The 27,644-nt window shown below is 43.1% G+C and overlaps 2 protein-coding genes across 3 annotated transcripts; one reads left to right on the top strand and one right to left on the bottom strand.

The window, feature by feature from the left end:
- Nucleotides 1-22: 22 nt before the first annotated feature.
- acp2 (acid phosphatase 2, lysosomal) lies at nt 23-6,318 on the bottom strand. The gene is made up of 13 exons (XM_034098524.2): nt 6,142-6,318; nt 4,197-4,292; nt 3,902-3,988; nt 3,684-3,744; nt 3,518-3,609; nt 3,343-3,441; nt 2,866-2,955; nt 2,183-2,266; nt 2,043-2,091; nt 1,866-1,954; nt 1,650-1,756; nt 1,300-1,475; nt 23-1,218 (listed from the first exon to the last, which is right to left on the bottom strand). Exons 1-13 carry the CDS (start codon nt 6,229-6,231, stop codon nt 1,073-1,075), a joined length of 1,266 nt encoding a protein of 421 aa, XP_033954415.1. The 5' UTR covers nt 6,232-6,318; the 3' UTR covers nt 23-1,072.
- A 3,227-nt stretch (nt 6,319-9,545) lies between these two features.
- On the top strand, nt 9,546-21,041 carry LOC117458168 (insulin receptor substrate 2-like). 2 transcript variants are annotated; one of them, XM_034098473.1, is made up of 3 exons: nt 9,546-12,371; nt 12,563-13,062; nt 18,592-21,041. In XM_034098473.1, exons 1-3 carry the CDS (start codon nt 9,706-9,708, stop codon nt 18,594-18,596), a joined length of 3,171 nt encoding a protein of 1,056 aa, XP_033954364.1. In that variant the 5' UTR covers nt 9,546-9,705; the 3' UTR covers nt 18,597-21,041. The 2 variants fall into 2 exon arrangements, with proteins under 2 accessions (XP_033954364.1, XP_033954355.1); XM_034098464.1 differs by having other exon boundaries at nt 12,560-13,062.
- The last annotated feature ends 6,603 nt before the right edge of the window (nt 21,042-27,644 follow it).

Below are 27,644 nucleotides of genomic sequence, written 5' to 3'. Positions count from 1 at the left end.
GATGCAAAGAAATCCATTAGAATAAATTAATACATTTCTTTTAAATGATTAAACACACAAAACAAAAATGCAGATTCAAAGACACACACATGTAAAGATCTCCAGTGTTTCTAGTATCCCCCTTAGAAATGTATATTATATGAAATGTGATTCTTGTTTACGCCCAATTTTAATTTTACTAGCCTTTTCTGGATAAGTGACACTTTTAACATCGAGCTGCTGCTCAAAAATGTGAAATGCTACAAAAATATTTGGCATCCAAGCAAATGCACACCCCAGAATTAAAAATATTTAAGGCATCACGGTCATTAGGATTACACATGCATTTAAACAAATGTATTCCTCCTATTCAAAAGGTAATCCTTTTTTCAAACAGACCAGGGCTGGAAGAATTCTGGATTCAGTATTAAGAAATGTTTTGCCTTTTCAGTCAACATCTTGGGCGTCATCAGGTTGAGTATTATTGGAGCTGTTTTTAAGAAATATTAGACAAGCCAGGAAGAAAAGCATGATGCTAAATAAAAATCGTGAATTTGCGATGACATTCCCAAAACCTTTTCCCATCAAGTATCATGATTACATAATTTAAGATTACAACTGTATCACTATTTTCGGCATCCAATCGAGTCCCACTATGCTTGAATAACCCCAGATGCAGTGTCTGTATGAGCACATTTTGGGAAAATATGTGTAGAAATATGAGCTCATTTGGCTGATTGGAGATCAGACCACGATGGGTAAAACAGACCCTTTTCCCTGCTGTGTTTTCTTGATGTGGAAATCAGTCCTGGTCCCTCCAACAGCCTGTCTCTCAGCACTAATGTTAGTTTAGAGTGACAGGGAGGCATTTTAAAACCTGTTCTTCCATAAAATCTTATTTAAATTCCTCTCTCTGACTCAACAAAATCAGGTCACTTTGGACGACAACTCACTCTTTAAAGATTTTAATTGTTGTGGCTCCGGAACTGTCAGAAAGGTCACTCGGGAGTTTAAGAGTTCAAAGTCCTTCTTCATCGCTGCTGTCCCAAGATGCCGGGCTTTCCAATCTCCGGGGAAGGAGTTTTTGCTTCTGTCAGGATTCATCTCCCACGTCCTGGTTGACGACATGGCTGTATCCCCGGTTGTTGATTGGCTCCTTCTGCCAACAAATAACTCCGAGGAGGAAGGCGACGAGGAAGACGAGCAAAGAACAAGACACCGCCAGACTGATGATCACCTCTGAAGATGGAGAATGGAGGATTAATGGAGGCACAAACAATCTTATTATTTTTATTTGAGCAGTTTTTAGTGTGTGTTAACCTGTATCTCTCCCTTTTGACGGCAGTTGGCACTCTTTGTCTCTGTCGTCTGAAATGGAGAGCTTTGTAATTCTCACAAAGTCATCTAGGGGGCAGTCAAGAGAGCAGCCTGGTATCTGAAGAGGGTACGGCTCCACTGTGTTGTCATTCCGGTAGAACATGGACACAGAGGCAGAGCTGGAAATAAAGGGAGAGTTGTACTGTCTGTGATGTCACATTTAAATACATGTCATCTTCCCTATCAGCCGTTTGGACGCATTAACAGACCTTAAAACATCACCATTTTTGTTTGTGTATTTGTAAGTGTCATCTATGTATTCCACTGTTCGTAAAAGGTATGGTTTTTCTTACCCGTTTTCCTCCCTGTAAAGCTCAATTATATGACAAGAGGCATAAGGTGGCTGTCTTCCGTTGAACACATTCAGACTGGCCTGAAGAGCGGCTACCGTGGTGTCGTGCTGTCGAACAGGAACACATTAAAGGAATTAGACAAAACAATACGGTATGGTTAGCTTGGCACAAAGACTGGATAAAGAGGAAACCGCTAGATGTATAAGTAATTCTTACAGCTGACAGCATCATCAGTTTCAGCCTCTGGGCAGGGTCTGGGACGGCCATTGTTGAAAGTTTCTTCACTATTTCTCCCAATAGCATACCTGGAAGAAAGTCACCAGTTTGTATATCCATATGCACTCCTGCATTTAAAAGGATAACTCTGGTGATAATCTAGATGAACACACATACCTCCCATCAGCCGGCTCTTTTCTTGTTGCTTGTAGACCCCAAATGTGATCTGTGAAAATCAATCGGTACATTGAAATAGTCCTTGACTAGAAAATAGTATTTAGACCTGAAGGAAACCTTGGTGTTGCGACTTCTTTTACCCGAAATCCAAAGTCTTTGAGCCATTGGAGCTTCTCCATGACTTCAGGAGTCACCCAATCAGGAGCAGACTTGTTGTGACGGGACTGAAATCACACGAAAAACACAGGAGAATTATAAAAAGCACAAAAAACACGTGGTTAATTAAACAAAGTTAAACAATGACTAAAAGCTTTAATTAAGAAGAACAGTTATACAGTTTAGTGAGCAAGTAGTGACCTTTGTGAGGACCAAAAGCACCAGTGTGAAACCGATACCAGTTCCTCACTTCTGTTCCTTAAACCAACATGTGTCTGTGTTCCTTTATAACTGATGAAAGTCACAAACCAACACCAGTTTTGGTCAGTAAGCTCGCTCAGCAGTTTACACAAACTGTTGTTGTTCAAAATGTTGAAATGTAAACGGCATAACAGGGTGTTTTTATTTCCAAATGAGGGCAACAAGTTAGCTTCCTGAAAAAGGCTCTTCAATATCTTTAATGAAAGTGTGCTCATTGAAACCTGCTAATATCTCATAATAAAGATGTGTAGCTAGCTATCATTTTGTTTACCTTTAGTTCATGTTCTTCAATTATGTTCCGTGTGTGTGTGTGTGTGTGTGTGTGTGTGTGTGTGTGTGTGTGTGTGTGTGTGTGTGTGTGTGTGTGTGTGTGTGTGTGTGTGTGTGTGTGTGTGTGTGTGTGTACCTCACAGAACAGTGTGTCGTACACGCTCCAGACTGACTCCACATTAGTCTTATTGAGTCCTGTTTTGTTCTTCACCAGTTCTATAATATCCTGTAGAGAAGAACACAACACTTTAAAGCATCCTACGGAAGCCCTGAGAGGCAAAATAAGAATGTATGTATGGTAAAATGTACCTAAAGAAAATCTATTGCCGGTTCATGACTAAACAGGTAAAAGGACAATCTTTTTTTAAATTGTTTTGCAGGTAAAAAAATATATACATATATTGTGTGTTTCAAATAATGGAGAAATTAAGAATCCCCTGGAGGAAAACCAAAGAAATTATGATTTTACTTTACTAATTTGGAAAAAATAAGGGGTAGTGGTGCTTCCCAGGTCACATAGAAAATGGAAATGGACTTATTTGTCGCTTTATTGCCTCTCATGGCTTCTGTATTTATCATAAAAACCCAACATGCAACCCTAGAATTCCTGTACCTGGTATGCCAAAGTGACATTGATGTATTCCTCCGTTTTTTCAGTTTCATTCATCAACAGGTTGTAGCGAGGGCAGTCATCCAGAGGGTAATTGAGAAGCTAAAAAAAAAGACTCAAAGTTTAGACAAAGTGAATTAGAGTGAAGCGCTGATAACCGATTTCTCTGCACACGTACCCTCTCTTCACTTTTTGGCACTGTGTGTACAGGTATCGGCTGCCAGGGCATATTTGGATTGAAGACCTGCTGACCAGCGGGGGGGTACAGACCTGATGGATGGGAAAGAGGCTGTTAGTACAAGCAAGAAAAGTACTACGTAGAGAATTACTGTTAGTTCGCTGACCTGCAAGGTTGGATTCAGCGCTCATCAGGGTGCGATCGTAGTCCGTACTGCGAACATGGATCTGAGGACAAGAAGAAAAACACCTCCATCATGAATTCCAGCTCCAGTGGGAACGCTGTATAACACCCACATGGGAAGGGGCCCCTCTTCCTCAATATCAATGTGAGTCATCGTGTCTGGGACCATGGTGCCATGTGATCTGACAGCGGAGAGGTTACCTGGTTCCTGTCGTAGGAGTCGTTCAGGAAGCCTTTGTATCGGTTCCTCAGGAATTGGCCCAGTTCAAAATGCTGCTTCATCCCCACCTAAAAACAGAGACGAGTGTTTCTGAATTCATGACATAAACTCTTGTACACTGTTGCAGAACAAATAGGGACTCAAGTGGGACAATAACAAGGGGTTAAAATAACTCAACTGTAGAAATAGATTGTTTTAAAGGCAAAAAGAGTATGCAAGACAATATATGTGCAGATGCCATGCAGACACTTGGATAGACAGAAATATTCATCATACCTGTGATAATTGTCCAAAGCCTTGTGGCCAGTCGTCCTCTTGATAAGGGTCTGTAGGATATGCTTTGATTGGAGACCTGTCGCCATGCCGGAACAACTGGAAGAGGGAGGACAAGATATCAACAACACCCAAAAAAACAACAACAAAAAACACTTTTTCTGTGGCAAAAGATGTGACGTATCATTCAGTATTTTCTGTATGGAAAGAAAGGAACATACTTTAATTGGGTGATAAGTAAGGACATCAGCACAATTTCTATCTACGTTTTATTTCACTTTCAGTTACCTCAAGTGACTTTTGTTTGGAATTGATCTCTATTATAGGCCCTATTTCTCACAATTTGATGGCATCTGTAGTCAACATTGCTTCTCAAAAGACAGCACTAATTTCCCCATCAGTTTAAATGTCACAAGGTAAAACCTTTGTCCTTGTTTGAACTGTGTGATTGGCTGTGATAAAGTCCAGTCAGCAGACAGTGACAGTGTTTGTCTTGCCACTCAGGAATGAAAACAAACAGATACAAAATGTAACTGTAACAATAGGAGGAAAACAAGGACAATACTAAGAGTGAGAACAGGGACCTTTCTCTTTGAAATGGGTCATTCACGTATAACTTCTCCTTTAACAATGAATAGAGAACTCATTGAAACCAAATTGTTAGTTTTGGTTGAAAGCGTTGTTACTGGAAGACACCAAATCAAGCTTCTATTCAAGTAGAACAGTTTCGAGTTTCAATCTTCAAGCCGCCTCAGAGGAGTGTGGTTTCTAGTTTCCTCATGATGCATGCCTCCCGTCCAAAATAGCTTTAAAAAACTGTAAATTCTATTTGAAGTGTGGATTATCCCTTTAAGACCACTAATCTCTTCTACTGTAGACGTGGCTACCTCGCAGGCAATTAGGTCAACGGGGGGGCAAAAATATAAACGTCTGTTAAAGGCAGTCAACAAATACTACTTTCATAACTTCATGTGGACCTGCTGACATATGTTAACACCGTCACAGCAAGATGCTTGATGTCTTAACACGAAAAACCTGAGCGAGTCCAATGCTATTTCAATTCCCACATCCGTGACAGGTTCCATGTCTGTAACGCTAGAAAACAAGAAATGGAGGGTGGGAAAAAGAACCTACACACTAGTATAGAGAAATAAGAGCTTATGACAAAAAACAGATCAACAAATTCACTAATTTGCCATCTAAATAGATAGGAGTGAGATTAAGCACACATCGAGATGTTTTCTTCTCACTAGTTTCAGTTTTGCATGCACGTGTCTGGTATCTTCTCGCATTGACGTCATGAGTATCTCATTGTTTCCCTGTCAGTACAATAACTTCTGTGTCCTTGGTTTTCACAGGGACAAGCATTTTTTCGAGGTGGGCTGTGGACAGGTTTAGGGCTTAGCAGATGCATGCAAATACTTTATAACTGGATTCCTAATATGTGCCTTTTTTTAAAGGAATCCGAGAAACATCCATGCAGAGTTTCTAAATGACCAAATTGTTTTCATTCTGACCAAACTGCACTGACTCAGAGGTGTCAGCTAGACAGTTTCTAACAGTCCTTGAGAAGACTTGAACATTGTCAAATTCAAATTGCTTTAAGTTAAATTATAGCTATATGTGTACTTTTGCAAAGAGTAAACCTAGTAGTCGCAATGCATTAGAAGAAAGCAGTTGAAAACCAAACAAAAAAATAAGCGTATTCTTCTAAACTAAGGGTTGCTAGGTAGATTATTAATAAGCCGAATTATTTTAAAAAACACTTGTGCAAAACAGACTTAATTCGAGTTCAGAGAAATTAACATTTGCACAGAAAAGCAAAGAAAAAACAAAACTTTAAAAATGTTGGATAATAGTTCGTAAGTGGCGTAAGAGATTCGTTGCAACTCGCTGCAGAGTTAAACACATCTTCCGAATCGTTATATTTAATATAATGTGTACTCACCACAGTCACATATACTAGTTGTTTTTCTGCTGCAGCTTCTCCACATACAGAGCCAACCATTAAAACAAAGAGCACCACAGCGGACTCCATGTTTTCGTCTGTATGACGGGAGTGCTAACCTATATTTGCTAACCAGAAATGATTGTCGGTTCCTTAGGTCTCCTGTCTGAGCGGCGTCAAGACAACTACTACATTAACTAGCAACTAGACCGGAAGTTAAAGAATAAAACGTAGCGTAAAGGTTAGCGAATAAACCGCATGTCTGAGAAATACATCCATGGTCTGAGAGCACGTGAAGCATTATAAAGAAAACAATGTATTTAGTTACATTTTGCCAGTAGTTCTTTTTTATTTTTAGTACAAACATGTAAGATGTAACTTAGTTTGCCTTTTATTTTTGACATAGATAGCCTGCGTAATGTTAGCTGACTTAACAAGGAAAGAGAAAACGGAAGTGACGTTGCATCAGATCCGTGTGCGTACATGTCAACAGTCCGGACTTCTCAATTGAATACCATTCACAAACTGCGACACAACAGACTTAATTCATTTACTGCACTGTGTTTTATTAAATCCCTAACATCCACAAACGACAGACATGGTTCTCTTGATCTTCTTCGCCATTTCTGAAAGAAAAAAAACACATTATAGTTTTGTGAATTATTGAGTGTAAAATGCTCCTAATAAGGCTATCATACCATTTAGAGTTTAAGGGTTGCAGTTGCTATTGTGTGCCACTAGAGTTCAGTGGTGTGTCATGTCAGACATGCAGTATTTGCAATGTTGCTGTGTATCCTTTAAAATCAAGTACTGATTATTACAATAATGTGCCTATAGGTAAAATATGTTGCTGAAACCTTTGATTTAACTGATCAAACATTTAGACCTGGGGATTGTTAACATTATAGTGGATAAACAAAGATTAAACTACATGAGAAATATGTTTAGCACATAGGTTTAGCACCATAAACCGGTTATTCAGAATATAACAGATGTATTGACATAATACAATCAATGTGTGTTTGATCTTGAGAGCAGTTAGCCCGTGACACCTTTGGTGCTGAGCTGACATATCCGTGACATGATCCCCTGGGCTGGTATACAGATCTGTGTTTACACAGTGAAAAGCAGTTTTGTTGTGTGACAAGAAACATTAATCCCGGATCCCAGTGGTAATCTAATCCTCAACTACCTTTTTTTCCTGACCACTACTGTAACATTGTAAAAACGTTATTTTACAACAAATACAAATACACTGAATAAACATGAAAAACATGGTCTCTTAGCAAATATCAATGTTTTAACAATTAACTTTTCTCTATCCTGCAAGATTAGTGAAATATCTTTAGAAAATGTCACAGCTGGACACTTGAACTCGGTGTGACCACTGTATTTTAAATGTTAAGAGGCAGAAATCAAAAGGAGACAGAATATTTGGTGAAACTTTAGTCTGTATTTATATATGTATTACTCTGGGTGTATTAGTCTTAGTGGGGTGGGTGTGTTGCAGATGTTGCACTGTATAATGTGTAAAAGTTTGAAAACCCAATAACCTCATTTGAATAACAAGTTTACTTTCACTTTGACTCTCCTCCTGCACAAACACTTTCATCACAACACAGCTAAACTCCCCTTACAGCTGCCAAATACTGAACATTGCGCTGCTGCTATGGCAACTACTTCTTCAGCTACCACTTTTACAAATATTACAACTATATCTACTATTACCATACTGAAAATTAACCTTAAAGGATATGAGCTCCTAATTGCAGCTGTTCTTCTTTTACTTGTATCAAAATCAGCTTGCAGTACCATACAGTTTAGAAAAAGAGTCCATGAACAAACCAGGATAATGCCACATGTTTTTTTGAGATGGCACACCTGGACATTATCACAAATAAAAGATCACCGCAGAACAACACAGATTAGTGTTGTAGTAAACCCTGTGGGAATCAGAACTGAACATCCCATGAACTGCCTGCAAAACATAGTGCCCGCAAAACAGTAGTATTCGGCATTCAGCAGTATTCCCTCAGATTATATGCCAAATGATTGCACATCTTTGCCAGTAAAGTGTCAACAATACGCACTTTGTTCCTTTGTTTTTGCCCTCAGGCTGCTTATATATGTGTTACTAAATCCCGGCGAAGGTGTTTTTGTTCATATCTCAGACTAATGCTGAAAACACATGCTAACCTGGCTTAACCCGGATAAATTAACACTTGTGCAAAAACAGAAAAATAGGCAGTGGATGAATGTCACAGATCACACACACCGGCATCAACAAAAACAATGAGAACAATAGTGATTAGAAAAGGATGGGATTATCCTTAATCTGTAGTATGTGTGTTTTATATGCTCATTAAGAAAAAGCCCCCCCATCAGCATCTAATGCACACTGACACCTCATCAATAGAGGTGTAATCTGCTTTCTGGGAGATTATAAAGAGCAAACCATGTATTGTTAGCTTGGGCAGGGGGTCAACATGAGACTCATGATGTTGAAGACCACATGGAGAATTATTAACATAATTACCAAGATGATCTGATGAGCAGATGTCTGTTATCTTCCCCCTGACTTCTGACCGACCCCTTAACAGCCTGCAGTTATCTATTTCTCTGCTCATGATCTAAACTAAGGAACAAAGTTTAGTTTGTTTTGCTAAACTCATGTGTAGGAAGAGTTGTGTGTGAGCAGCCAGACGATGGCAGCATTTCTGCAGCGTGTTATGACACAGAAGCCTCTGACGCACATCTTTAGTCATCTCCTCTGTGAGATGGCTGTTTTTCATTCAAAATAAACACTTTGTACCAATGCACCAAAGTGCAAAACAAGTGTATAATAGGATTACATAACTGACAAAATAAAGTCCCTTCCCTTCAGCTGATTTAACAACATACATGCTGATGTGATGATAGGAGGATCCAGTTGGGGAGGAATACCCACAGGTTTAAATATAGACCACAACAAGGTTTATATAACAAATGGCACGCCAGGGTTGTTTACACTTTTACAGCCTCATAAATAAAGGGTAACAATCCAACATCATTTCAACGCCTCATAAATCTAAATTGACTCGTCAATGACATTGTAAAAATAATAAAATGTTTGATAGAGGAATCAATCTACTGCAGTAAAAGAGATATATAAAATTATCCCTCTATATACTTTCATTTTTTAACTCAGGAATTGGTTGTTTTTCTGATATCTGTTCCTACACGAGAGAGCTGTTTGGAAAGCAGTGGGCGGGGTTTGCCTGTCTTGAATTATTGAATCAGCCAATAGGCAGCGTCAGAGCCGGTCGATGGACAGGCACGGCCCCTGCAGAGGCCCCGCCCCCCTATGACTCTGTGTTTTATTCTGTTTTTAGAGCAGCAGCGTCACATGTTGTTTTTATCCAGGATCAGATCAGTCCCGCTGCACTGTTGCTTCTACCGTGGCCGAGGACACATCTATAGACCTCCGCCATGGATTAAACACATTTTTAAAACGGGATATCATTAAAGTTTTTTGCAAACGAGTTTGTTTAATTGTTCGCTTATCTGGAACTTGAAAAAAGAGAAATGGCAAGTCCGCCGGCGACGGGAGGACACCTGTTATCGAATGGGACGTACGGAGTGAAGAAGTGCGGATACCTGAGGAAGCAGAAACACGGACACCGGCGCTTCTTCGTGCTGCGGGAGCCGACGGAGCGCTGCCCCGCGCGGCTGGAGTATTATGAAAGCGAGAAGAAATGGAGGAACAAGTCCGCTGCCAAACGGGTCATCACTTTGGACTCGTGTCTGTGCGTAAACAAACGGGCCGACGCAAAACACAAGCACCTGATCGCCCTCTACACCAAGGACGAGTACTTCGCCGTGGCTGCAGACAACGAGCAGGAGCAAGAGAGCTGGTACTCGGTTCTGACTGATTTAATAGCCGAGGGGAAAGTGTACGACAGCCCTGCTTCTACCTCCTCTCTAGTGGGCTTTGAGGAAGCCAACTACGGACTGATCACTCCTGCAACAGCTGTCTATAAGGAGGTGTGGCAGGTCAACTTGAAATCCAAAGGTCTGGGTCAGATCAAGAACCTCACTGGAGTGTACAGGCTGTGTTTGTCCAGCAGGACCATCAGCTTTGTCAAACTGAACTCAGAAACAGCTGCTGTCAGTTTACAGCTCATGAACATCAGGAGATGCGGACACTCGGACACCTTTTTCTTTATAGAGGTGGGTCGCTCAGCTGTCACTGGGCCTGGGGAGTTCTGGATGCAGGCAGAGGACTCAGTGGTCGCACAGAACATCCATGAGACTATCCTTGAGGCCATGAAGGCCATGAAGGAGCTGTCAGAGTTCAGGCCGCGGAGCAAGAGCCAGTCTGCCAGCACGAACCCCATTTCCGTTCCCACACGACGCAACCTCAACAACCTCCCCCCCAGTCAGACGGGCCTGGTGAGGAGATCCAGGACAGATAGCATGGCAGCAAACTCCCCAGGGAGGAAATTCACATCATGTCGGGTAAGAACGGCCAGCGAGGGGGACGGGAGTGTGACCCGGCCTGTGTCCATGTCCATATCTGTCAACGGGAGTCCCACCAGTCCCAACTCTGGGAATCTCCTCATCAGGTCCCACACGCTCAGCAGTGGGCGCACCTGCAGGATACTGGAGTCCTCCTCCAACCTGCACCACAGCCGCTCCATGCCCGTGTCCAACTCGCCCCCAGGCACCTCAAGCCCCATAAGCATGTCCCCCAGGGGGGCCAGCATCTCCACTCCTGACAAGATCCGGCGGCCTTTTAGCTGCAGCGCCTCCATCTCTGGCTCCCTCAGTGACACTGGCTTCATGCTGTGTGATGATTACAGCTCCAGCCCAAGTGAGCCCAGATTCACCCCCCTGACCCGCAGCAACACCCCCGACTCCCTGTCCAGCACGCCTCCATCCCGGGACATCAGCGACCCCTGTGGCTACATGATAATGGAGGGGGGGAATGTCACTAGGTCCGGGGTTGGGGTTGATGGCCTCGCATGTGACAACGCTTACAGGAAGAGGACGCACTCCCTCACCACGCCACGTCAACAGAGGGCTGTGGCGCCGCTGGCCTCCGCCTCCCTGGATGACTACACCCTCATGAGGATGGCTCACGGGCAGAACTCTCACTCCGCATCGCCCAAAGTGTGCTACCCTGAGGACTACGGAGATGTTGAAATCGGGTCATCCAGGAGCTCCAGTAGTAACCTCGCTGATGATGGCTACATGCCGATGACGCCAGGCTTAACGGCCCAGTCGGGCAAAGTAGACTACATGCCCATGAGCCCCATGTGTGTCTCCGCACCGAAGCAGATTGTGAACCCTCGGGTCCATCCCCCGGCGGCTGTGAGCGGCGGCCACAAAACCAACTCCCCCTGCAGCAGCTCTCTGGAGGACAGCGGCTACATGAGAATGTGGTGTAGCTCTAAATCGTCCATGGAGAGCTTGGACAGGAACGGTGAATACATGAACATGTCGCCTGGAAACCCACCTCCACTCCAGACCCCCCCTGATTACTACTTGGGCCTGCTGTCTGGGGAACATGCAGCTGTGAGGTCAGCGTACCAGGGCGGCTCTCTCACACTCCCTGCTAAACTCCAGGCCTCCAAGAATGAGGAGAGCAACCAGTATGTGTTGATGAGCCCCCAGAGTTTGAGGCAGAGGGTGGGGGAGTCAGACTATTATTCAGTGATGCAGCCCAATGCCGCCCCTCTTAGCCCCTCCGTGCCCTCCCCAGTCAGGCAAGGCCGGGCAGAGAGCCTGCCCTACAGAGGGAGGCTTGGCAGGCCTAACAGACTTTCTCTGGACACCCTGAGGACCCTGCCCAGCATGAACGAGCACCCCCTGCCCGGAGAACCCAGGAGCCCCGGGGAATACATCAACATTGACTTCAGCTGCGCCAGATTCTCCCCACCCTCCAATGTGTCCACGGAGAGCCAGTCGTCATCACTGGGCTCCAGCGGAGGGGGCCCCGGGAGGTCCTCGCTGTCAGACTACATGAACCTGGAGCTGGGCTCACACTCCCGCAAGGAGGCACACACTCCCGCTGAGCGCTTGGACACACTCCCAGAGTTATCTATGTGCTCAGAGGAGGACAGAGTGTACCATCTGGAGGGTGAGAAAGGATCTCAGGGCCTCTGTGACGAGGGGAAGAACGACTACACTGAGATGACATTCGGGATGACCAGCTCCCCACCACAGCTTGTTCCTCAGAACACCGCAAGGTATGTGCATCTGTGTTCTTTTTGGTGTTATTTTAATCATTTATTGTAGTCTTATATTGATCACAAGCAAAGGCCAACATTGTCTGATAATCAACATTAATATTTAAGTATGAAGTATTTCATATTTGCTTAATAATCCCTGTTTGACCAGTCTGAAAATAAAGGCTTCTTTCTGACTAACTCTCCAGCAGCCAGAGCAGCAGGGAGAGGAGGCTCTCTCTGGAGGACCAGGGTGTCCCAGAATGCATTGGGGCCTTCCTGCTCGGGGGCACCTCTTCCTCCGCAGTTGACCCCGACTGCGCCGCCAAGGTGATCCGGGCCAACCCCCAGGGCCGTCGGCGGCACAGCTCCGAGACCTTCTCCTCCACCGCCACCGTGACGCCGGTGTTCCCCTCCTTCGCCCGCGGAGACATGATGAAGAGGCACAGCTCCGTGGAGAACATCTCGTCCCGGAGCAGCGAGGGGTCGGACGAGGAGTACGGCAACAGCCCCGTGAACCGGCAGAGCTCGGCCGGGTACGCCAACGGACTGAACTACATTGCCTTGAACCTGCTGGACAACCGGGACGTGGAGAAATGCGAGGGCCTGGCTGGCTTCAAACCCACCAGCAGCTGCAAAGGGGGCATCAACGGATTACACAGCTCCCCGTATGTGTGCTTGGGATTCAAGGAGGCCGCAACCACTGCCAAAGGTGAGTGAGGCTGCTGTCAGAGGTGTTGTTGTTGAATAATGTATCCCCACTCTAGCTGGAATGCTCCATTATTTTAAACAGAAGTCAGTTTGGCTTTGCTGTAACAAAAGAAAGCTGCACTGTACAGTTAAGAACAAGGATGCATGCAATCTTGTCCTTCCTCCAGATTCAAATTCAAACTAGCTGTGTGGATTTCAAAGTACGTACAGGCGGTGCTGACGCAGCCTGCAGGAGCTCCTCCTAAACTCCTACTTCCGAGTACTATTCTCTAGTGTCAAAAGGAAGTCTTCTGATTTTAGTTGCAATCACACCTTTTTTCAATTGTGTTGCTCCTTCTATATCTGGTATTTTCCCACAACACGTGAACGCAGCAGAAGGCTGCTAGGAAACGTGACCAAGCTGAGAGCTCTGAAGTAAACAAGCCCCACGACAGCACAGAGCCGGATGCTGCCTCTGCACACGCTATAAATACACGAGCAGATATTGGGATTCCACCAACGCTTATTATGAATGAGAGGAATGATAGATTCTTCATGAAACACAACTATTAGCGAGGTCTGCTAACGGGGCCTCGGGCATTTCCGGCTGTTGTTTTTTTCAGTTGGGTAGGCTTTAGGATGTGTTGCACATCAATGTGACCTCCATGGACCTCCCACCATCCCATAATCAATAGTGTCCCAGAATAGCCCAGGGAACCGCTGCGGCGGGGGATAGTTGTAAACAAACCGGGAACAGCAGAATGCTAACATTAAAGCCACGTTTTACCCTTCGCCGTTTAACAGGCACACAGTGAACTCGTGTGTGTGTGTGTGTGTGTGTGTGTGTGTGTGTGTGTGTGTGTGTGTGTGTGTGTGTGTGTGTGTGTGTGTGTGTGTGTGTGTGTGTGTGTGTGTGTGTGTGTGTGTGTGTGTGTGTGTGTGTGTGTGTGTGTGTGTGAGCACGGAGAGGAGGGGTAGGAGAAAGAGAGGGGGGGGGGGGGGTCAGGGGGTTTACGCTGAAAACGCTGAAATGTGAGGCCCCCAGCACAAGTGGATATGTGTTTGTGTCCTTGTAGGCAGTGAGGGAGAACAACAAAGTGGGCGAGTTGCTCTGCGGCCATCAGGTAACTGGATGTCACGGTGCACATTCCTGGCTGAGCGTGTTTGAAAAGTGGCTGCGAGAGGGGGCTTGTTTTTGTCCCGGCTCCAGGCCATTTGAATAGAAAGTGGCTTTTATTTCACCACATGGCCCCTGTGTGTAGGGAGAAGTTATATTAGGTTTCATTTAGAGCAGGTACAGGCTATATAAGTTGTTGTTATTGTTCAGGGATGAAGAAAAACAGCCACTACAGAATGGAAATGCAGTGTGTTGCAATTGGCTGTTCAAGTGAAACAGGCTGTAATAATGGCCCCTGTGTCCATCTGTTTGGATCATATTTGCGATGGAGTCCGATTATTTTTGTGGTCTTGTAAAAGTTGTTCCAGTAAGCAGTGGGAGGGTCTGAGTCGAGCACATGCATGTGCACTGTAGCACGTACGCATGCAGAGCAGTCGGGGGGTGTTTTTCTCACAGGGAGCCTTTTTTTTTCGTCCCCTTCTTTTTTTCCAGCCTGCATCGGTGAACGGTTTGGCGGGGATGTGCAAAGAGAGTGGCCTGTTTTTGTTTTCCAGTTTGTGGGGGAGCGTGCATAATGGGGCAGGATGGCACGTGCACTCCACTGCCCTTCTGCCTCATTAGGCTGTTCACTTAGCAGAAGTAAGACAAGCAAAGAGGGGGGGGGGGAGATGCAGCAGTGGAAAGAGGAGTGGAGGGGCTTCTTTTTTTTAAAGAAACAAATAAAGTCATCGGTGGGCCCCTTTCAACCAAGGTGCATTCTGTGCTTGTTTACTGACGAAGCGGGGTGAAGGGGCTCAAAGTGCGCCGCTTGGTTTTGTTTGGTGCTAGGCCCCACTGTTTTTCAGGAGGTGAAGCGATACCCCTCCCCCCGCAACATGTGCCACCCAGACCCAAAAGTCTGCAGCTTTTCATTCCTTCCCCGTCTGACCCTCGCAGGCAATTGGCTGGAATGAGAACTTCGAATGGAATGCTGCAGCTCTTGAGGCGAGTGTTTGTCAGGATCAAAGTACAACCAAAACAATCAAATTCCCCTTGGAATCCCCCCCCCCCCCCCCCCCCATATGACGCCCGTGACTGCATTCCTGGCCACATAACCCTGGAGATTTACGTTCTTTTGGTGCTCCAACTCCAGTCAGATTAGATGTCTTAATGCCTGGCGTACAGGTCCGCTTTTTGTTTACCTGTTTTTCTGTCCGAGTGTGATTTAGAGATGGTGTTTACCTCTGCCCTAACCTGAGCCGTCGTCTCTGCTAGCCGCAGCTCAGCCAGGTGGATGTTCTTTACCAGACTCAGATTAGCCGAGTCAGCCGTCTCTGTTTCCACCGCCACACCCAGCTAATACCTTTTTTCTTCCCTCTGACGATTCAAGAAGCTTGATTTGCAATGTGAGATGATTTTTACTACGCTTACACTCGTATATGAGCATTTCCTTTTACCAGGCGTGTTGATAATCATCATCATAGCAGGTGTAAAATAGGGATGGGGGATTTTGCTAGGAGCTTTCAGTAAGTTGTGGCAACATATTTGATATCATTTTTGCTATATTCCTTATATTTTTTATATTGAACATTAATTTAAGGAGTTTTCTGTAGGTCTTATAACATAGTGTTGTTGATTTTTATTTTTATTCTACACATTTATATTTTTTTAAATATATATACATTTAGGTTTTTTATTAATGTATTTATTTATTTTCTAAAACATTTATTTAAATTTTTTTCAGTTATATTCACAGTATCAGTATATTGTTTTCATTTTACCTTTTTCTTTGTATTATTATTATTTTGTCAATTAGTAAAAGTATTTAATATTCTCAATATTAACAAAAACTATTTTGTATTGGAACATCGAGCAGCCCTAGAAGTAAGGGAAGAAGGAGAGTTAAGTAAGGATAAAGGGACCAAGACTGGAGGGGCCCTTCCTGAGTGCATGGCAGATGGCCACTCTCTGATGTGAGTGTGTGTAGTTTGGTGGAAATGGAGCCTTAAACACCTGCCAATCTGCCTTGTCTTCACATACATGTAAACCCATTACCCATTTCCCTTCCACTAATACTTTAACATATATGTCTTCCTCCTACACACACATCCCCACCTACTCACGATCCCTCCACTAATGACTGCCCGCCATCTGCCGCACCCACAGGCTGCGCCGAGCATGACCATCAGCATCATGTACGAGTGTGTGTGTGTGTGTAATTTATCGGCCAGATTAGAAGCATTCGTGTCCTTCTCCATAAATCCCATTCCCTCTCGGCGCCATCCAGTCAGTAGTATTGTGAGTGATGTCATCCCGGATCTCAATGCACCCGGAGCTTGTATATCTCGGTATGATGTGCGTGTGCGTTACGATGTTAGAGGGTGCAGCGAGCGAAAGGGGTCTAGCTGCACAGCCATGCATGCCTAACTCGCTCTGAGCATGCTCGGTAGAAGCACAGGGATTTAGATGACATAATCCTGGTATTTTTTGACATTTTGTAGACCAAATTGTAGACTTTGACATTGGCATAAGGGATGCATTGATTCTACTTTTTCCACTGTTGGAATTTGGCCGACATGATTACTTTGTGGCTTCATTTTCTACCTGACGCATTTTGTTCTGGCATTGGCGTAAAAGTGACACCTGATTTCAGCCATCCATCAGCCTGATTGTTCAATCCATCCCTGTTTACACACACACACACACACACACACACACACACACACACACACACACACACACACACACACACACACACACACACACACACACACACACACACACACACACACACACACTGTTGAATACTTTATTACAATCTGTGTCAGACCTGCGTTGAATCTGAGTTCTCTCAAACATAACATAACAAAAAAGCCAAGGCAGGAAATCCAGAAATGCCATGTTACTTGATATATATCGAGAACAAACGTGCACACGTAACACCGCAGTCAGAGTTTCCAGCCAGTGTGTGTGTATTTGTGTGTGTCGTGGCGCGGGGAGGAGGGGGGCTAAAGTAGGCCGGGATGTTCCAGACTGAAGCGCTAGCTGCTAGATAACTGCGTGGCCAGCGTTCCCCACATTTAGCCAGCCACGGCTCCAGATGAGATTACAGCCTCTGTGGCGAGATTAGACGGCATGGGGTAGATCAGCAGCTACTCCACGGGGAGCAGCTGGCTAATACGTAGCGCAAGGTGTGTTTATCCTGTCCAGATCTCAGGTCAGCGTAATTGCGACAGAAACCTGCATAGAAATTGGCTAGAAAATCATAAGGTAAATAGAGTAATATCTTTGTATATGCATTTTAATAGTACATTTTATAAGAAACAGGGATTCACTTTTAGATTTAACATGCATAGTGTCCTCAACTATCCTGTGTATAATTGTTTCGAATAAAAATAGGTATTAAGACTTATTTTCTTAGATGAGAACTGCTTGACTCCGAGCTCCAAAAATGGCAACTTTTCAGTTACTAAGAAAAGCCTTGCTTTCAGCCCAACCGCCTCTCATTTTTGAGGTTATCCAACTGTTTTTGTAAGAGTTTCATCAGCCCTACTCTGATAGAAGTTTCCAAACCTCAACACAACCATGCAATCCTCGTGTGGTTTCATGACACATGGAGAATATTGTCCTCGTGGAAGTAAGGGACCCTTTCCCTCACCTTTTAACCGTTGGCCCTTCACCACTGGATCTCTTCCTGGAAGCTTCCAGTTGACCCAGTGCCCCTCCCCCATCCCCTCCACTCTAAATCCTTCCTCCGTTCTGCTTGAACAACCCCTCTTCCTCATCCTCCATAATTATAAATTCCACTATAAACCTACCCTCAGTTTCTGTATAATATCAGAGATGCATCGTGTACTGGTTCTCCTCCGCTCACTGCGTGTCCATAGCAACACGGCAGCGCGACAGGAGACCCCCACCCCCCATTGCTCTACATCCCAGATTATGTAATAACGACCGTTGCCATCCAGCTTCCCACTTCCAGCCTCTCCCCCCCCCCCCCCCCCCCTGCCGTCCTTTAAGCGGCAAAATACAGCTGGTGTGTAAAGACATGACGCCTACCATCAAACTGGTACTCATCAAATAAGAACTGACTAAATATCAGCATAATGAACAACCCATTGCACACGTCTCAAATCCGTCCTCTGGCGTTTGTTTGTGCAGCACACTGTGTTCTTGTTATTCGAGCTGCGTGTTCCAGTGTCTCCTTGTTATTGTGGCACAAGCTAATCGGAAGGGGTTCACACTGTACAGTAGACTGTTCTCTGCATTTGAATGTCTGCAGTCTCAAAGCTCGGCATTGTTGGCACAAGTGTTGTTTTTGAGGAAATAATCAGACCACAAACTGGGGGTTTTCCATTTTTCTTTTACAATTAGACAGTAGACAGTAAGACAGCTTGCCAAAGAGTGTTACAATCACAAGATATTTCCACTAACTCCCTCTTCTCCCTCTTTCAGACTGAAGGTCTCGTCTGTCCTCTGACTTGGCGTCTTCACCAACCTGCTGCTGGAAACAAGAAACCGACTTTGCCCTACCACTGGGCCCTAATAGACTGTCTGGACCCTCAGCATCACTCTCACACACTTACGAAACAAGCAGGTCATTGTCTATGCATGTCATGAATTCGCTGGAGGCAACACAGGTGTGCTCATGTATGTGTGTGTGTGCGGATGTGTGTGTTGGTGCGTCTAATGTTCACTGCGCTTTCAGAGGCCATTTTTCATGTGACCCACATTGTAGCGCAAGCACAGAAGCAAAGATAGTCAGAATATAACAAAAGTTGAATGGTACCCGGATACTATTTATTTACTTGAGGTTAGTTTTATGACTGCCTGTATGAGTGCGAGTGTGTTCCTGAGACAAATTACGACCAACCTGTATGACAATGGAAAATGAAACCTACTATAAAAATGGCCCAGGGAGCGAAGATACCAAGGTACACTGATATAACTATATTTAGATGAGATATGTTATTTATTTTTGGTAGATGAATGTTTGATAAGACCTACCCAATGCCTTAATGTCTATATTGTCCTTATGTTTTCTATGAGATAAGAGATACATATTATATTACAGTGTGTCTGTTTGGACCTCTATATTGTTATTCTATTGTGGACATTTAGCTTAGAATATGATTTCAGAAATATCCAGTACATTGGGGCTGCTTGACATCTGATTTATCTTATGGATATTAAAGTATTTTCTTAATGACACATTTCTTATTTATTCTAACCTAGTTTATTTGTTGTCCAATCAAAGCGCTGGACTTACAGAAATATATTTCTAAATGTCTTTAAGAGTTATGCATGTGTTTATAACTCAGCTCAGACCCCACAACACCAGGCATCTGATTGCACTGTTCCTCCCACAGTTCCTCACTTGAGCCTGAAAACCTCACACACTCCTACCTTCAAACCTATTGACTGCTGTTGAGCAAAATGCAGGACACCCTGCTGTGATATATTGTGACGGTACAACTGTATAGTTAAAGTGACGATGAAGGGGCGATGGAGCCAATGCAAACTGTCAGGGTTGGGGCACAGCCGAGACGTTTTCTGGTCATCCAGCGAGGGCTAAAGTAAGGGGGAAAGGGGTTGGCAGTGCGGGACAGTCACAACAAGTAAAAGTAGGGAGGCCACATCTGGCACCAACAGGGAGCTTTACTGGAGAAACAAGTTTAGTCAGATATGTTGTTTTAACAATATCTGAATTGCAGTTGACGGCAAATGGTTTGATCAGGCTGAAAATAATGATAACATTTTACAAGTTAAGACTATATTTCACGAAGTGACAACTATTTAACAATGTCAGGACAATGCTAAATAATGGCACACTTTAGCTGTCATTGGTTAGGCTACCATTAGCAACTGGTCAAAGGCCTAGCGACGGTGTGCTTTATTAATGCTAAATTCATTTAAACGTCGTAGTCTTTGTTTTAATTTGAACCAAACATTGTGCTCTCAAGAGAAATTATTAGTCAAAATTATACAAACTCCAAAATGGCCTCCAGTGGGTTAATATTATCTGAAAGCCCTCTAAGCTCTCCTCACATTGTAGTGTTTGCATCATTCACTGTGCCGCCTCCAACTGGCTCACCACCTCTTTAGTGTACAGTAGATTGTAAAAATGAAAACCGTGTCTGAATGTATCGCTGAACTGGTGGGAACAACACACAAACACAAGGTGGAAAACGCTTTTGACAGTTGAATAATATTGGAGCTACTACGCTAAGTTTTATTTATCTGCAGATTCTTGAAGGTATATATTTTGTACATAGAAAGAGTTTAACTAAAACAATCTATTGAAAATACACTTAGATTTTATGTTGCAATGATATTCCTGTGTAAAGACTTTAGCTACAGATTTTTCAAAAGGGGATGGGTTTTTTCTTCTGGGTTGTACAGGTTATTGTATGCTTTTCTCCCTCACAGTCTCAGTGACTATATGAAAATATACTGTCTATTTTATTAAAGAGATCTCTTTGCCTTGTTGACACACTTTACCCCAATGGCATATGCAATAGTGACATGAATACAATCTAGTTTACAACCGTGGAACCAAATGTAACATTGCATTGATGATTTATTTTCTTTTTACTGCGAGCAGAAGCTGCTTTTCTCCTTGTACATTTCTCTCTCTGCCAAGTGTTTTTGTTTTTGTCGCTGGGAATTTTGTTCTTGACATGTTTCCGAGCGCTTTCCCCATTTCTGTGTCCATGGACAGAATCAGATTGATCTTCACTCGGTCTGAATGTGTCGTTGTCTTCCATTGTACATAATTCAATATACTGTTTATTGTGATGCTCACAAGAGATGATTATAACGATTTTTAAATTCTGGTAGTCCAGTATTGCTTTTCTCTGTATTGATTATGGATAGTAACATACAGAAATAAATGAATTTATTTAAACGGGTATACTTTGTCTGTATTCTTTTTACATTTGAGTAAATTACTGTTGTCCAAGATTAAGACTAAGATTAAGTAAATTATCATTTTAGAATTCTATATGATATAAAATGCAAATATGAATACAAGAATAATATGTTATTTTGTCTTTGAAACGTTGCATAGTGTCTCTTTAATTAGGTTTGCCCCAAAAGAAACTGATTCAAAAGGTTTTTCCTTTAAAACTACAAATCCCATCCTGCCCCTCTCCTTCTTCTTTGACGCATTTGGCACAAAGTCTAATAGCTTCCTGACTGTCAATAGAGGAGGATGTCCTACTGTACCTCCGTCCTGTATGGAGTGAGGCTGAACTCTCCCTCTCTGCTAAGTGTTTTTATTGGAAACGGAGGCAGAGGCAGGAAGCCCATACTGAGCCAATGACTTCCTACCAAGCCACGCGTCTCCAGAACGGACTGCGTAATCATAGTCTGGAGGTCAGCAGGTTCAGAACATGCAGTAAACAACTGTCTATCTCCCACTCACTCACATCCAGCTGTCACACAGGAACGTTGTGTTTCTTTACCATGCAGTTATCTTTTTACACCATACAGATATAGGAATATTTTCCATTTACAAGGTTACATTGCTTATCTTTGGTTAATTCCTTTTTGAAAGGGTACACAGAAATGTGTCTAGTCCTGCAAATTGTTTAGATTTTTCAAGGTTTTAATAATATTGCTGTCAAAAGTGAATATAATTGTGTTATTTTAAGGTAACAAATATTAATTTATTTGCTATCTTGCAGAGAGTTAGATACAAACTGATACCAATATCATGTCTGCAGGTTATGTATGGAAAATCTTAATTTGTACAATTGCTTTTTGATCTGAGATGGGGACAATGGCCAACATTAAACCTTCTAAACATGTCATCATGTTGGCATGTTGATGTGAAAACAAAATGGAATAGGCCTCAATGCAGCCAAACAGACCCCCAATCATCGACTCAACAAAACCCCAAAAGCATGATGGAGACCAAGACGGTGAAATCAAAGTTTGAGTTTACTCGTGGTCGAGCATGCAGGGTAGACGAGGCTGGCTTATCCAATAGGCATCAGGCTAAAGGGCAGGAGTCCAAAAAGCATGCAGCGAGTCAAAACAGGCAAAGGCCAGGCAGGGAAAAATAAGATGTCTGGAACGCTAAGGCTGTTTTTGAAAAACATTCCACACTTACAATGTCCTTATAATGCTTTAATATTCTTTATGGGCACCAAGCTTTCACCTCTCCAGTACAGATGCAACATGAACACACACACAAGCAGCCACTGAGGGCACTCCTATAGCTGGTGTGTAATAATTAGCAGTGTGACAGTGTGACAGTGTCAGTGGGGCTCCGCTCTGCTGCCAGGCAGAAACCAGCCTTACATAAGAGCACACCACCAATCCACCAGGAGGGACACAATGTTCCTCACCCCTCTGACTGTCTGTCAGGAAAACCATTGTTTATTTGTATTTGTACGGGCAAACCACAGGAGAAGTAGCCTACGTAAAAGCAGGAATCCGTTGCATGATCTCACGTTGTCATAAAGAACAGCTTGTAGTCAGGGGAGTGGATTTCTCAAGCCTTTGTCAAAACAGTTAAAGGCTCCTAAAATACAGTTAAGAGGATGCTGCTTTGAAGTGTGTGGTTATCTGATCTATTTCTGAATGCCCTCAATTCTTCCCAAATTTAGAATCACATTCACAAAATCACATGCTTGTAAACGCACGCAGACGAGCAGGAAAGAATGCATCATGGCCGCAGCGCTGGTGCCATGCTGCTTCATCATCATCATCATCATCATCATCATCATCATCATCATCATCATCATCATCATCATCATCATCACACGATCTGGAGGCTCCATCTTGTGACATTTATTTTTGCCTTGAAGTCTTCGAAGATCAGTACTTTTCCGGCAAGTCGAATCATTCCTTCACTGAGGACAACACGCACAGTTAAATACTTCATTTGATTCCACACAGGCATTTGCAAATTCACTGCAAGCTTCCATTTTAATAGCATTTATAGACAACATGGGCAACAACCATATACATTTTTATCGGATAGCAACATCATATATCGACTTTGTATTCACGGTAAATTGGTTTGATATACAGGTCAACTGACTCGGGAAGAGTATCCACTGGGAAATGAACCCAGGCCTGATTTGTTGGCGCTCAGAGAGAAGCCGTACTGGAAATAATCATATACCTAAAACGGCAATTGTGTATGTACTCGATGCACATTATAACAGCATGCATGTGGTATGCGGTGCAGATTAGGGTTTTAAAAAGAGAATGGCTGCTCTTTTTGAACTCTCGTCCACCCTGTGCTCCACTGGGCCTCCCTGCCAGCTTGCTGCCCGTGCTGGGCTGCGGCTCTTCAGGGATTGAGAGGCGCTGGCCCCATTATTTCTCCCTGAATCAGCCTAAAGGAGGGTTTCAGCCGGGCTCATTGAATTTAGCCGCGCAGCAGCAGGGAGGAGCTGTGACCCACTTAGCTCTCCACAGAAGACACCACAGAGGCGCCCAGCGTAACATGAAAACGTAACATAGGCCTACTGACATATATTTCAGAGATACTATACTGAATCAAATCCGAATGGGAATAGATTGCTTTCATTATGCTAGCAAACACGTTTTAACCTACACCTTAGGATCACGTGGTCTTTCACTGATTGAGAAAATGGTGCCATGTTGACAAAAATACCCATACAAATTCTACATGCTGATGTATCTTTGCTAAGTGAGTGAGTGTAAGTCCTAAAACCCAGAAATTAGTCAGAATTGAGCATTTTAGAACTTCCCTAATCCCTCACAGTTTTTGGAAAATGTTTAAATTAAGGTCTCTGGTTAACATAAGCTTTAGAGACGTTAACATCATACTACTTAAAACATAACACATATCAGTACACACGCAATTTTAGTTGCATTTAAAAGGAGGTTGCTTACATTGTTCACTTTTACTTATTTACTGTATTTTTACTTATTTACTGTATTTTGACAGTTTGGTAGTATTACTTTTACAAAAGTAATGGATCTGCATACTTCTTCCACCACTAATTGCAGGATAAACAGATGTGTAATTGATCCAATGAACTTTGGTCCTGGTCTATTTTAGTGTGTCACACCAATTCCACTGAGTCAGCTTTGCACAATACCAGGCCCTGACCCACCTAAATGGAACAAGGCCATAATTAATGTTATCAATTACATCTGTGTTTACCTTGCAATGACATGTCAAAAATGGCTCCTGAGAAAAAAGGGTATATTCATCCTGGGTAGGACATACATGTGAGTACCACATGTCATGGAATCATCCCGTAGTTGTTTCTGCAAATCTAGAGTTGAACGTAGAGGAAACAGAGGGGTTCATGCTCTGGGGATCATGAATAGCTGCACCAAAATGTGCGGCTCCCAATTTGTACACAGGTTGTAAAGAGGCTATTTGTCACTTTGCATTGTTCACTGTTGTTTTTCTTTTTGTATTTGAGAGCTGTAGGAAGCGAGAGGTAATTCGGTCAGCGACTATCTTGATAAGTTGACAGCATGCACTCTCGTTGCCTCTTCCTCCCGGAGCAACGGCAGCACTCTAAGTTACAGAAAGGCCAACAGGTCAATCAGCCCTGATGCATTTTCTCTGAACCTTTTTGGCTTTTCTCAGCCATCACGTTTACATTTTTTTTTTCCAGGCAGAAAGCTGCCTCAGGAAAAGAAATGTGAATGCTTGGCTTAGTATTTGAAGAGTGGGCATTTTTCATTTTTCATCTTAGAATTCTTGCTGCAATGGCAATGAAGGGTTCTAAGTTAAGATGTCTGCTTAAGAGTCTTACAGATCCAGTGTTGTTTGGTACTCATATTCCAACCTGTAATGCTCAAACAACAATCTTCAAAAGAGAAACCATTGTATTTGTACCTTTGAGGGGGCCTGCACGTGCATGTGACTTTGTGTGTGTGTGTTTCAATGGAAAGTCTCTGAGTCCATGGCATTCAGTCTCCACGTGTTTGGACAGCATGTGGAGCCCAGGTCCCGCCCACTGCTCACAAACCCTCCTGCTGCTGTTTACCACACTGCCAGTGAAGTGGAAGACTCCAGCCTGCCGGTCCACATGCCGTCTTATCAGCCGACACTCTCTCGCAGCTCGTAAACATGTTTTGCAACGGAAATTATCTGGCAAAAGACTGTTGTAAATGAGCCAGACGCAAGTCGATTCATATTTGCTTCTTATGATGAGCTAAGAAGTAAATAATGAATATAAACAAATGTCTACAAAAGAAGTTTTAGCAGGCTTTTGGCTTTGGTTGAATACAGGTTAGCAGTACGTGTAAAGAGCCTGAAGGCCAACTGTATTGCTTAAAAATACGAGTTTTATTTCAATGTCATTATAACTTTATCGAGGAGTAATATTTAAGACTTAAAGAGACATTACATTTTTTTTTATTAACCCCATCTATGACAGTGCCAAAAACTAGAGGCATCTACAAGACAAATCTACAGCCACAGTGCTATTTGTTTTTACATTTGGTAAAAAAGTGCAAAATGTGTACTGAACTGAAAGCTTTGAACGGACTGGAAAGACTCCAAAAAGTACACCCCCCATAAAGGTCAAACGGAGATGTCGGTTAATTTGCATGTTAGTAAAAACATGCTAGAGAAGACTTGAAGTCCTCTGTTTGAAGTCTATGAGTCACTTTAGGCTTCAGGCTGAAGATGTGACCATAAGGCTCACAGACCAATGGAATGCTTGCTCATAGCTATACCTGTAACATGATTTGCATATAAGGTTTGTGTAACCTTTAAATGTTGAAAGGATGACATTATTAAAACTATTTAATGTACACCCTCGCGCTGTTTAATAAGGAATCATAATGGCTTCCAGCTAAAGGTGTCTGACAGATTAAAGGTCTGAGACTAAAACAGGTTTCTAAATTGACGTCTTTCAACTGGCTTTTTCTTTTCCATTATGCTCCGATGTTTTTTGAGTGTTCTGTGTTTTTACAGTAAGCTCACAAAAAATCCTCCATTAACCTCTGCCATTTTAACAAATTCTCAGTTGTTTGGGTTATTTTCATCTAGGCCATCAGGACAACTGACAGGCCATCGCAAGGCTAAAAGCCTCAGGGACCACACTCGTTTTATGACATTTAATCCGTTGTTTATCATGAAATACTTTATGTCCTGTAATTATACAAATCCCTTGGAATTCATGGAAAAGCAGCGTAAAAGCCCATCGCACACAGTTTCCCCTCTGATCCACTCGTGTCAGCAAACACAGGCCCTGCATGACATCGGAGTTTTCAGCACGCCATTCCCCGTCACCATCAAAGAGGGAGACTTCTCACTAAAGACAGTGTGATCACAGTTTGTTCTCTGTATTGTGGGAATAGTGTGATGTAATTTGGGCTTGACGTTAACACATCCTCAAGATACTAAAGTCATCTTTTTATAAAAGCTTTGTTTTTAAATGTAAATTCAGTATTTCTGAGCAGTTGTATGACGTGACAGGACTTTCTCTTGTGTGCTCCAGTTGTTGCGCTCTGCGTGGTCGGCGGTGACGCTGACAGGTCCTCTGTAGTGGAGGAGGACGCTGTTTCGGAGCGGAGTCAGTGAGACACTGATGCTAATGAGGCATTCGTGTAAGCCTATAATGCGGAGCGTGGCAGTTTAACATCGAGGGCGGCCTTCTGCACACTACCAATCTGACTCACTGGATTTGGGATGATACTATGACCTAATAGCTACAAAACACACATTTAAATACACGTGGATTTGACAGAATCGTGCATAAATCTAATTAAATCTGCATAATTGATATTAAATCATCAGTTGTAGAAGTACCACCAGCACTTATTTCCCTCTGGATTCTTTGCCTATGATTATGGGATAAGCATACATTTTTTTTTTCAAATATTCCAAAAACAACATGAGTTCAGCATTTTTTTTATTGCACACTGGCACAGACATTGCACCAACAACTAAAAATGAATGGCAAAATTGTACAAAGATAAACAAATGAAATGTATAGACTTTGCCTTAGAGACACAGTGTAGTCCATCCAGTGTTGGCCTGAGTCCAGTTCTTGTTTTCTCCCCTATACATTCCTCTAATCTTATCCCTTTAAATGTATCAGTGAGGCGTCTGCACTGTGAAACCAGCACCTACTGAACCTATTCACACCCTTTAAGTGTGCGTCAGTATGCATTCAAGCCTTTACCTTTAACACTAATGAGGACCAGCTGTTTATTTACCATGAATGTAATCAGCTTGTTGTTTTGTAATGTAACCTGTCTGTCTGCGTCCGTCACAGCCCGTTCCAAGGTTTCCCCTCAGGGTTCAGTGAAGTTGATATCATCTTATCTTTCCATTAGCCGTGTGCTGCCAATAAATGAATCATGGTAAGAGTGATTTATTGCTCACTCCTGTTCAAATGCAGGCTTCGTGCACATGTTTCACATTCCTTCTTAATCCTGGACTTCTGTGACTGTACTCAAAACCTTTTGTGCTCACTGCAATGCCAAATCACTCAGTAACACATATCTTAATCTGACTTCTGGTCTTTAACCATTTACTAGCCGTAGCTCCA

Source organism: Pseudochaenichthys georgianus, chromosome 2, assembly GCF_902827115.2.
Source record: "Pseudochaenichthys georgianus chromosome 2, fPseGeo1.2, whole genome shotgun sequence".
In the NCBI taxonomy this organism is placed as follows: domain Eukaryota; kingdom Metazoa; phylum Chordata; class Actinopteri; order Perciformes; family Channichthyidae; genus Pseudochaenichthys; species Pseudochaenichthys georgianus.
This window is presented reverse-complemented; position numbering and strand designations above follow the sequence as displayed.